Below are 12,891 nucleotides of genomic sequence, written 5' to 3' on the forward strand. Positions count from 1 at the left end.
ACGGCTTACTCATGGGTAAAGCTCTTGCTGTCCAAGCAAAAGGACCTTAGTTGAGGTTGCTAGACTCCAGTCTAAAACCACTCTAACTCCAATAAACCAGTCAGACAGCCTGTCTCAAAAAATAAAGTGGAAACCAAACACCATCCTCTGGAATGCAAATGTGCACCCACAGGAACACTTACACATGCATATACCACAAAAAGTAAACAAGCCTTTTACTACCCCACACTAAGATAATCACATAAGATATGTTAGAAGGACCCACCCTTTGATATGTTCATCAAGTCCAGCAAACTGGCCTAAATGAACCTGAGATTCTATAGTCTAAAATGAGTTCACAAGTACCTTAGACATTTCTGTAACAACTGGGAGTTTCTTATGAGTTGCAAGACTCACAGTCATCTAAACTTTTCAGAGAGAGGGGTCACAGAGATGAAGTTCAGTGGTAACTAAGTTGAAAACTAAAGCACTAGACTGAGGCTTTGGCTCAGAGCCCTATCACCTGCCTACCACGAACAAGCCCCTGGGTTTAATTCCCAGTACCATACACAGCAAACACAACTAAAGCCCTACACAGACTGGTTAAAACAAGCCATGCAAACCTGAAGCAAACAAAAAGTCTGGTGTCAAACTAACCACACCCAAAACACCACAGACAGAATGAAAACATGAACTGAGCAAAGACAACCAAACACACAAGACCAAGTACCTAAATGATATAAAATACTGTTAGGACATAGAAAGTCAAGAATCTTACCAGTTTCAAGGGTTTAGAAACAAATATGCTGTCTCAAATAACCACGAAGTAAAAGCCACATATGCATAGCAGACGGCAGGAATAAAGCAACAGATCAAATCCACAGAAGGTATGGGGTCAGTTTCATGTTCCATAGTGCAATCCAAAATGCACCTGTCCTAGCACCTTTTGGTTTCAGTAAACATCCCAGGACATGTATAAAAATGATTACACTATCTTACAGACACCAAGTCATCAACAGAAGAATAAAACACTGACATGCATGTAACCAAATATGAGAGAAGAAAACTTAATCAACTATAGCTATGGATCAACATGAAAGAACTTCAGAATACTGAACTAAAGGCATAAAGTCACAACACATTCATTTCTATTAACTGTAATTACTTGGGGGAAAAGGCTGTGACAAAGCAGGGACAGATGACCACTACCTGATCCCACAGGAGGTGGAGCAGCAGTGGGGACTTCCAAAGTGGTGGGACTAAGCCACCTACCCAGTAGCTTCCCAAGTGCTTCACATATGGTCTATTATATGCATTACATAGTTTTACATTTTCAAAAGCCAGGAGCATCGGGTGACTTGGTCCTTTGTCTCAACTTACCAAAACTTACACTAATGCATTCAAAGCACATTAAAAGTAAGATTACCATGCGCCCAACTAAAAGGGCAGGAAGGTAGGAATGAAAAGGTAGGAAGCTGCCAATTTCATTCCCAGTGTGGGGTCGGTCTTTAGGTTACCTTTTGTACAGATTACAGCATAGTGTTCATGGATGTTTTAATACTATACAGACACAGCTTAATGATAATGGGAGCAGTAGTATATTGTCTACAACTAGTTGAGCTACTTACCAGAGATTAGTAACACATACATCAAATGTATTTGTACCTAAGGAAATAGAGATTAACAACCTAAACTTTACACTAGCTATATAAACTCAGTAAGTACTGACTGTTGCTTTTTTCCCCCCCTTTTTGGTTTTTTGAGACAGGGTTTCTCTGTGTAGCTTTGCAGTCTGTCTTGGAACTAGCTCTTGTAGACCAGGCTGGTCTTGAACTCACAGAGATACACCTGTCTCTGCCTCCCAAGTGCTGGCATTAAAGGCGTCTGCCACCACCGCCTAGCCTGTTGCTTCTTTCTTACAGAGACACGGTCTCACCATCTAGCCCAGGCTGACCACAAACTCACGATTCTTCCTGGCTCTCCCAAATGCTGGAATACGGTATATGCCACCTGTCTGGCTCTAATACTGTTTCTTAATATATAAAAAAATGCTTTATATTAAACAAATTAAGTCTTTAGAAACCTTCACACTAAATACTATTATTGTGCCAACTTCTGCTGCAGGACATGGAGCACACAGAACAGACAGGGTCAGGACCTGGCTTCTAGGCAAGTTGCATATGGTGCATGCCTATAACCCCAGCATGTGGAAGGCCAAAGCAAGGACACTATAAGAATAAAGCCAGGCTGAGATACAGATAGCAAGACTGTAAGGGAAAAATAAAAACTCTATTACATGTTTATTCTAGCCTGTCACAGGACTAGGAAAGAAAGTTAACTTCACGATTGTTCTTAGTTGAGAGAACCACCCTGTGAATGATCAAGAGTCTATAAAGGAAAGGGAAATCCATTATCTGGAGTACACAGACATGCAATCCCAATTCCATACTTGGAAGTTTTTGCCTATGTGCATGGAGGCAGGGAAGGAGGTAGGGAGGGAGGTTGGTTAGGTAAGGGGTACCTAAGAAAGGTTCCAGGATGGAGTACCACTCAGCAGACTGCTTGTCTAGGTCAATCCTCAGCTTCACACACCACCAAAACTACATTAACAACAGCTACTGCTGAAAGACATTCAATTCTGATCATAAACATTGAAGGGAAGGACAATTCTGAAATTATATTTATTAATGTTTTATTATACATAATGTATTCTATTAGAGCTGAGGAAAAGGAGACCAACCCCCCCCCACGCCCACCAGTGAGATAACAAACTTACTGTCTTTTACAAAATCTAATTAGAACTGACAATGTTATGGTTAGCTCTTAATTCCTGAGAATTGGAACATCATTAAGTTTTCTGTGAATTTACAACAAAACACTCATGTTAATATTTAAGTTACAGTATTCGTGAAAAAATAGTTAGCAAGGAAAAGCATCATCCAATGTATACATTAACTCAAGCATGAATACACTGAAGCCCTGTTGCTCTGTCTGCAGTTTAACACCATTTAAATCTCTTCAGAGATTTTATTTCAAATACACAAACTTATTATAATTTACCCAGACTGTAGTGACATTACTTCTAACTAAAGGTAAAACAATTATCTGTCACTTCCTTCCCAATTTTAAGTGTCCAGGGGGTCAGTATGTGAACACTTTTTAAAAAAGAAAATACTGGTACTATAAAATGGTGACTAATCTGATATAATCAAATCCAGTATCATTAATATAAACATTTATAATAATGAAAATATAAATTATTAATTATGCAGCATGCTTTAGGGCCATCTCTACAGTTAGTATCAATTACAAACATTAAATGCCTTTAATCCATCCTTTGTTCATAATTCTCTAAGCCACGTTTATATAATAAAAACATTTCCAATCTATTCTGGTTCTTCTGACCTAACAGTCATAGTATTTAGCTTGGGCTGGGAAAGTTACCAAGCCTAACCAGTAAGTCCAGGCACAGCCCTATATCTCCACTCCAAAAGCTGGAACTAAGGAACAATGTCAGAATTCTAAGTGTTAGGATTATTTGCAAGTTTTATCCAAAGAAATGGTTAAGCAGGCAAATGTAATAGAAAAACAAGCATTTCCAAAAAATGTCTGCATTACATTTAAAGTTTTAAACCATTCTTTTCATCCAAAAGGCATCATATTATTAAACGTTCAAAAAGGCCATGATTAATCCACTTAACTATTTACTAGCATACTTTACAAAAATAAAGCTAGTAGCTTGTTGGGAACTAATTTACTCACAATCTTTCGTTCTTTTAAAATCAGAAAGTGACTTACTAGGCTCATTCTCACAGTGGTAAATTAAGCCTGCCATAGTGCAGTTATTATTTAATCATATGTCTTAGATTATACTGGATTTAAAGTAAAAAAAAAATCTGTCTAAACTGCCACCAAAATTTCAACCTAATGTAATGAAGAAACCTGAGTTTGGATGTAGGATAATTCATTCTTTTTTCCCCCAGTATCACAGAATGCTTTCAGACTTAGTGAAGCTTCAAGTGGGAGTCTATGGCTTAATCTGAGTTTTCTTTGAAGATTAAGTAAATCTTAAATTTAAAGCAACTGTTGAAGGATAAATGTTCCCAAAACAATGTAAACTATTATAAAATGTCTCATCAAAGACATCAGCAGCTCATGTGAGTCATACAGAATTGAACAACACAGGAAGGATCACCAGTTAGCCACACTGCACAGACGGTCACCCCGCCTCACCTCTAGCATCAATGCAGACTCACAGTCTTTGATATAGATGTTTCATAAATTTCAAGCTCAACTCTTTTTAAATCGAGTATTTACTGGCTGTGTACACAGTATATGCACTGACTTTCCCATGATTTGAGATGAACATGGATCACAGACACACCCAAATGACAAGCACACAGAACACAGGACACCGGGAGCAATGGGGACCTGGGCACATAACACAGGACATGGGGAGCAATGGGAATCTGGACTTTCCCTTCCAGAGCTTCATGTAAAGAGTCTTGCAGGGGCATCTTCAGCCTACACTCCAGACAAAGATCCAATTTTAATATCTGCTTCTCAGCCCTTGATAACTAGAGCATTAGAAATAAAATGGGCTTGACTCTAGAGTACTGCCATACAGAACTTTCCATGATGTGACCCAGGAAATGACAATTTATCAAGCAGTCTATATCATCCATGTCACTGGAAAAGTATGACAATTCTGATGATTTCATACCATCATTTCACAACAGGATCCGTAGACACAGAGCCCTCAGGTACATCTCCACTGCTTGTTTTAGTTTCCTCTGAAAGAGTGCAAATATCAATGGAAATATTTGTCAATTTTTAAAAAAATAAATACAATTTGAAAAAACCTATACTACTAAGTATCAATTTATAGAGTTTCATCCAATGAAGTATTTTTCTAATATCACAAATTATACTACCTTGTTTAAATGTTAAGAACTCTTCCTTCCGTCCAGCTGATCCAGTCAAGAAACCACCATTGTGATATACTGCCATTACAGATGAAAACACAGCTGGATGTGTGTTTCACAAATCCAGATGAGTAACTGCCATCAGCAAAGAGTATTCATTTTACTTAGTTTGTGTGTATGGTATGGATGTATGTGCACATGTGTGTATGTGCATATGTACATACACTCATACATGGAAACCAGATGATGGACATTGAGTATCTGCCTCTATCATTTTCCTCATTTTAAAAAAAATTTAATTAATTTTTTTTTCTTTTGTGCATGGGTATTTTGCCTAGACGTATGTGTGGTGCCCAAGGAGGCTAGAAGGTGTCAGATCCCCTAGAACTGGAGTTATAGATGGTTGTGAACTGCCATGTAGATCCTCTTAAGTGAACCCAAACCCAGGTCATCTGAAAGAGGCCCAGTTCTCTTAACTGTAGAGACATTTCCTCAGCCCCATGTTTTTTGACACAGGGTCTCTATAACAGAAACCAGGACTTTCTGTTTGGCTAGACTGGCTGGCCAGTGAGCCCCCATGGGTGAGCTGGGTTTGCAGACACCTGCCACCATGTCTGGCTTTTACATGTATGCTGGAGATTTGAACCCAGGTTCTCTAAATCTTTTCTCTACTTAACAGTCCCCAGCCCCTTATTTTACTTTTTGAGACTTTGTAGGCCAGACTGCTCTAGAGTTTATGTAGCCCACAGTAGCCCTTTCTGCCTCACCCTCCCAAATATTAAGATTATAGGCATGAGCCATTGTCCCAGCTCATTATTTATTTATTTTATTTTTATTTTTTATTTTTTTTGTTTTTTTGATACAAGGTTTTTCTGAAACTCTTGGTAGACCAGGCTGGCCTCTGCCTCTCAAGTGCTGAAATTAAATGTGTGTGCCACCACTGCAGCCTTTTATTGTTTGTGCCATGATATTGGCACTTTGTGCAAAATATGCGTTATCACATATTGTATGCCAACAGGTGACTTAACAAAGCAGCTCTCATCATGGAGCCACCTGCAGCTCAACATAGTCATAATGAGAAGACTGGCTAGGCCTGTGAGTCACATCACCAGACAGTGCCTGACAGTGCCTGAAGAATGAGACACAGCAAGGAGCTCCACAGAATGAACCTGAAGGTCAGGCTGGCTATGGCTGTCTTCAGGCTCAGGCCTTAGAGCAAATACACAACCCACTTACAATCTGCAAAGTCAGATGCACTATGAAATGCCTCAGGAAACCAATGCTACAACTGTTTCTTCACAATTTAGATAATCCCAGCTCACACTCTTTCAGATGCATCTGCCTGCTTATGTTGTCTTGAACACCAACCCAAACAGTACATGGACAGTTGTCACTTTACATAGACTATGCATCTGGAGTCATTTTCAGCACATGCTTATAGTCCAGATCTTAAAAAGACCCTCATGGATTAAAAAAAAAAAAAAAAAAAAAAAAAAAAAAAAAAACCTGCATATGCTTCTAATACCTAGCACTGATAAGTAGCCTGTAACATATGTAACACTGACAAGAATAAACTGGTTCAAATAAGTCTATCCAAATGAACAGCCTCTACTCACTGCAAAAACAACAACAAAATCACCTTACTTTATGAAAATATTTTACATCTCAATTTATGAAAATTAACATGGTAAGAAAAACAACATAAAATTCTAAATGATACCTAGTTCCTGTACCTACATAAGTTTTGTAATTTCCACAACAGAGAAAAATGAACCATGTGTTTCTCAGAGGAGACAATTATTCTTCCATGTCAAGTCTGAGAAAAATGGAGACCTTAAGTGTGAAGCTCTGAGCAAGCTTGGCTCCTGCACCCTGAACGAAGTGTGTCAGCCTCCATCACCCTACAGACTAGAATGGGCACCAGGCTTTCCATAGTGGCACAGCATGCCCCGCTGTGTGGACCTCACTATGCAGAGTGGGTGCTGTTCATCATGCCACTCCACACGCCAGGATGTCACACCACCTTCACCACCACTGTCATCTCAGTCTTCTATGCAGCACAGCTGCTTCCAGCTGCACCCAATCAGCCTCCTTCCCTCCCTGTTCCTTCCATCTTGATATAAGCTTGAGCAGTAAGAAAAAGAAAGCAGCATGTTCAATTTATTTCTGTTAAATGAACTACAACAGTGACTTAAGGGATAAAGTACACCTTTCTTCCACATCACATGTGACCATATGGGTGTTAGTAAAAGATTTACTTCTAGGTGTTTGTTATTTTCCAAAAGATACCTGACAAGAAAATAGAACACGGGTGTCTGTTGCCAGGACTTACTGATCTTTGCACAACTATGCCACTCACTAACCTTCCTTCTCTTTCTTTTCTTGGTTCTCTTCAGCCGCAGTCTTGTCTGCTCTGAAGAAAATTCTTGCACTGCTCAGTGAGAAATAAAGCAGTTCAAATTCCTGCATGAGAAAATTTTAAATAAAAAGGGAAATAGTTAATGTCTCTAAAGGGGTTCTAAGCACCCTAGCCATTCTTGTGCACATATGTGTGTGGTGTGTCCAAGTCTGTTCACATGTGTGTTTGGGTATCCATGCACACATACATGAGTATGTGTGTGTGTGTGTGGTGGAGAGGGTTTGAAGTCAAGTGTCCTCCTAAATCACTCTCTTCTTCATACAGTAAGGCATGGTCTGTCACTCAAGCCCGAGGCTCACTGATTCTGGGCAGACTAGCTAGGCAGTTTGCTGGAGGGCACTTCCTAAGTCTGCCTTCTAAGTACTAGAACTACAGGCAACTTGCCTTCCCAGCTTTTTCATGGGCTCTGGGCTCTCAACTCCAGTCCTCAGGCTTTCAGGACAAGCACTTTATCAACTGAGGCATGTTGCCCAGCCCAACCTATTTTTTTTAAATGACCAAATGGCTTCCAAAATTCTAACATGCATTCCTTTTACTGCTATAATCTCATATGGCTTCAGATATCAAATGCAATGCACATCAAAAGTTAGTCAGAGATCTGGATCCCAGGGCCACTACCTGTAGATAGACCTCCAATCTCTTCTGAGTGAGGTTCATGGTTTGTAGCAGTTTTTCATCTTGACTAGTTGACTGTACATTCTGTTGCTTAGCAACGGCTCTTATCTCCTTTATGTATTTTTCTCTAACAGACTGGAACCAATGAAGTGAATCGAACTCCTGGTACTGATCCAAAAGCTTTAAGGTATAAGCCACACCTACAGTCATTAGCAAAATAAAATTTTAAATTTCAGTGAGTACAGAAGTTCTTCTGTCTTTTTCCTGCACCCACAGCTCCAAGCAATAAGCTAGCCACTTGAATCAACACTTTCAAATCACATTTCACAGCAAGAATGATAAACTTAATCAGAATCTCTTCTAGGTTCCTTGGTTTAAGGGGGTGGGGAAGAGGTGAAAAGTATATAAAAGAATAAAAAACACAAAAACACAGTCATGGACTTCATCAAGAAACCAGAGCTATACATGCTCACGATACAAATTTCCAAAGATAGACAGACAGAAGAGAAATGAGGACACTTCAGAGGCACCAACGAAACCAAACATAAGATGTAAAACTAAAACAGCAATACGCAAGCCCAAACAGAAGGGCAAATGAGACCAACAGTATTTGTGTCCGAATGGTATTAAATGACAAAACCGATGATAGAAAGGGCCTCTTTTGCCGGGCATTGGTGGCGCACACCTTTAATCCCAGCACTCGGGAGGCAGAGGCAGGCGGATCTCTGTGAGTTCGAGACCAGCCTGGTCTACAAGAGCTAGTTCCAGGACAGCCTCCAAAGCCACAGAGAAACCCTGTCTCGAAAAACCAAAAAAAAGAAAAGAAAAGAAAGAAAGAAAGAAAGAAAGAAAGAAAGAAAGAAAGAAAGGGCCTCTTTTAAATCAAGTACTAACAGCAGGCACTGCTTAGAGGAAACAGCCTGTTATAAGGAATATATAAATTTATTTTCAAGCAATTGCTCTGAGAACCCACTTTAAGGGAGACACAAAACTGATGGAAAAATAGTTCTATTAAGCTTACCCATGGCGAAACCATCATCAGTAAATGCAGCTCCTATTTTATTTTTCTTATTCAATTTCTCTTTGCAGCTTATAGAATGTTCTACAAAGTTAAGAGTCTAAAAGTAGATAAGATACAGAAAAACAATTGAGCTAATAAAATCTGAATTTGCTATAACAGACATTCCAAGAACTACAAACAGAATTTCTTCTCAGCTACTGAACATTTGCCTTGGGTAAAGTGCCTCTTGCTGAGGGCTTTTCTGCCAAGTCCTCTAAAGAGAATTCCCTCAATCGACACTTACCCTGCCCAGTGCTCACTGGAAGTTACTATGCACAGTTTAGAGTGAGAACTGACTCTAAGAAGATTCAGACCCACGGTCAAACACAAGAAAATGTGGGGAGCAGAAATTGGTTTCACTTTACCTCAAAACGTAAGCACTTTTAACAAAGCAATCCTTCCTTCTGCCTTCACAGCTCATCCTAAAGCACTATTAATTTAGTAGTGGCTCTCACTAACTATAAAATATCTGACAATCATAATCAATTTGTGAAGTCTTTATGACTCCCAATTAGATATTTTTTGGCAGCTCATTTATATTTATCTTCTCCCCCTGAACCCAGACTATAAAGCACACTGTCTTTGTACTACACTTAGTCTATTATATACCTGAATTTTTACAAAAATCCAGACTCTTCCCAAACTTACCAATGGTTTTATGGCTGCCTACCATGCACGGCCTGAATATAATGTTCTCCAGACTAAAGAACCATGGGGGAATTCAAGTTAGTACAGTATTACCAAATAACACACATCTTTAACCTTGGCACTCAGCAGATGTATATGAGCACTTCTGCCACATCAGAGTTATAAAACTAACAGTAAACAACAGATGTAGGAAACAGAAAATGTGATGAGAAAGAGGTTCCGTGGTGGGTAACAATTTCTAATAGGTGATGATACTCCTATACTATGTAATTAGTGATTCCGAGAAAAGGGGGCCTTTATTTTAGACATTTAAAAATTTCTTCTTTATTTTTGTTTTTATGTGTATGCATGTTTGCCTGCATGTATGTATGTATATATATATATATATATATATATATATATATATATATATATGCACCATACATATGCAGAGCCCATAGAAATCAGAAGAGGGTGTAGATCCCCTGGTACTGTAGATACAGACTGCTCTAAGCCACCATATAGATTCTGAGAATCAAACCTGGGTCTTCTGGAAAAGGAGCCAGTGCTTGTACCCACTGATCCGTGTCTCCAGTTTTGTTGTTGTTTGTTTTGAAACACCATCGAATATAGTTCAAGCTAGCCAGGGATAGCTTTGAACTCTGGATCCTTCTGTTTCTACCTACCTCCCCAAAGCAGGGATTACAGGGATGGACCACCACATCCAGAATATGCAGTGTTGTGGGTAGAACCCAGGGACTCATGCTAGAAAAGCGATCCATGGAGTGAGCCACACCGCAAACTAGACAAACTACTCTCGATCCAAATCAGATGTAATAAAAACCTATCACGTGCCTGTAGATGTTCAGATTTTAAAGACATCTACTAAAAAAATTGAAAGAATCATTTGGTACAGAAACCTTCTAAGAACAGATTTACTGATAATATATACCTTCCTAAGTCCATTTCTCTCACTGCAATAATTGTTTTTATAATTTTAACTTGACCTATTTTTAAATAGCAACTATGGAATTAGCAAAGAAAACAAATATTTTAGGAGAAAGCACTACAAATTTATTATAGGTGCCAGTATTCATGACTGAAAAGAAGTTATCACAAAAAGATATGTTGGAACAAAACTGACATTATAATAAACTAATCTACAGGAAGCAGTTAAAATGATTATATGCCCAAATTCTGTGTGAAGATTCTATGGCATACATGTAAGGACATACACTCAAGTGACTGACATTACCAGGCTTTCTCTTGCCATTAATAAAAACCTGTTAGCTATGAACCTTCAGCTGCAAGTCCAAGCTCTCATCACAATCCCTGACATCATAATTCCATTGATAGCCAGAGGTATGAATATACTTCATGCTTTATGGAAACTGAATCTGTATTTATACCTACTAAAAAGTCACTTCTAATTTTTCAAATACTCACTAGAGGAGGGACAATGATATAGAAATTTCGGAGATGTATATTCTTTGGCCTTCGAAATTCTGGAGCAAAAACATCTACAAGCATTTTGAAATATTCTGTGCCTTCAGCAGAATTTCGGGTATGATCACTGAGGACCGAGTCCAAATGCCTACAAAACAAAACAAAACAAAACAAAACATTCCTTGGTTCCTTTTCAAAGGAGTGACTTTTTAACAATCCAGGTCTCTCATTGGGTTAAGTAATCCCATTTCAAATCAGGAAACAGCATGAAATTTCCTTGGACTTCAGAATGAGCAGAAACTAATCAGTATTACTTAATGAATTTAGTCCCCAAAATAGAATACAGCATCCTCAGGCTTAAAGAGTAGTTTGTAGTTCTTCTTTTCCTTTCTGTATTTATGTACTGTGTTCATGCACACATGTGTATGACTGTGCACATGCCATTCACATATGCACACACCTGTGTGCAGTCAGAAGATAACCTTTGGGAGTCAGTTTCTTTTAGCCCAGTGAGTTCTGAGAGTGAAACACATGTTGTTAGGCTGTAGCAGGTGCTCTTACTTGCTGAGCCATCTCACCATTCATTTTTTTAAAGCATTCGTGTTGTGTGTGTGTGTGTGTGTGTGTGTGTGTGTGTGTGTGTGTGTGTGTGTGTGTGTGTGTGTGTGTGTGTGTGTGTGTGTGTGTGTGTGTGTGTGTGTGTGTGTGTGTGTAGGTGAGGTGTGTAGGGTGTAGGTGTGTAGGTGTGCATGCATGTGTGTGTATGCAAGCAAGTGCATGAGCATGTACAAGTCAGAGAACAACTTCAGGAGCTGGTTTCCTTGTTTTACCATGTGGGTTCTAAGGCTTGAAATCAGGTCCTCAAGCTTGACAGCAAGCATGTCATCCTTTAAGTGACCTTGTTGGCTGGGTCTCTGTTTCTTGAGAACCCATGTTCACTATAAATATATTCTGCTGTGTTAAACCTCCTCACTAATGGTTCTAGCATCTGTTTACCCTCCATCTGGTTCTCTTTCAGGAGCCGAACTTCTCTTATGATCTCCAGAACCAGCAGCTGCCATGGCTGGGAGATTCAGTTTAACCACTACTATTCTCAACCTCCACCAGTGGAAGGTTCTCTAAGATGTACATGATGCAACTACAGATGCTCTTCATCCTGTGGCTGGTTACATCCTAATAAACTGGCTCCACGGGAAGTGGAAAATGAAGGAGAACCTCACTGAATACCCCTACGCTACCGAACAGCACAGCTTAGCAGCAGACCACACTGCTGCAGTGTACCCTGTGGTTCCCTAAGCATCTCCAGGCTGGCTGGGAGTTGCTTCCTGTTGCCCCTGCCCGACATCACAACAATTACACTGCAGTGTTTGCCTGCAAAAGAACCAAATTTAAAAACAAGAAATATGGTTTCAATTGAATTGCTTATCATTTTTTATAACATCATAGAGATTAAAGTTAAAATTACTTAGTTCGCTGGGCACTGGTGGCGCACGCCTTTAATCCCAGCACTTGGGAGGCAGAGGCAGGCGGATCTCTGTGAGTTCGAGACCAGCCTGGTCTACAAGAGCTAGTTCCAAGACAGCCTCCAAAGCCACAAAGAAACCCTGTCTCGAAAAAAAACAAACAAACAAAAAAACAAAACAACAAAAAAAATTTACTTAGTTCAGGGACCATCTGTATATTCAACTCTTCATTGAAAGCAGGCCTCCACTAACTTTTAGTCATCACCATACAGAGCTTCCATGTGGCATCTGGGAAATGAAGTCCTCTACAATAGCAGCAAGTGCTCTTAACCACTGAGCCATGTCTTCAGCACTGGT

General features: G+C 39.5%; 1 protein-coding gene across 3 annotated transcripts in view; it reads right to left on the reverse strand.

Moving 5' to 3' along the window:
- Positions 1 to 2,644: 2,644 nt before the first annotated feature.
- Positions 2,645 to 12,891, reverse strand: part of Washc4 (WASH complex subunit 4) — a 59,488-nt gene continuing 49,241 nt past the window's right edge. For all 3 annotated transcript variants that reach the window (XM_027392517.2, XM_027392516.2, XM_027392518.2), the window contains 5 exons: positions 11,072 to 11,219; positions 8,960 to 9,056; positions 7,942 to 8,138; positions 7,268 to 7,367; positions 2,645 to 4,772 (listed from right to left, as the gene is read on the reverse strand). In XM_027392517.2, the coding sequence (XP_027248318.1) occupies positions 4,705 to 4,772; positions 7,268 to 7,367; positions 7,942 to 8,138; positions 8,960 to 9,056; positions 11,072 to 11,219 (610 nt within the window). In that variant the 3' untranslated portion in view covers positions 2,645 to 4,704. The remainder of the gene's footprint in view (positions 4,773 to 7,267; positions 7,368 to 7,941; positions 8,139 to 8,959; positions 9,057 to 11,071; positions 11,220 to 12,891) is intronic.

The sequence above is a fragment of the Cricetulus griseus genome (genome assembly GCF_003668045.3).
Source record: "Cricetulus griseus strain 17A/GY chromosome 1 unlocalized genomic scaffold, alternate assembly CriGri-PICRH-1.0 chr1_0, whole genome shotgun sequence".
Classification (NCBI taxonomy): domain Eukaryota; kingdom Metazoa; phylum Chordata; class Mammalia; order Rodentia; family Cricetidae; genus Cricetulus; species Cricetulus griseus.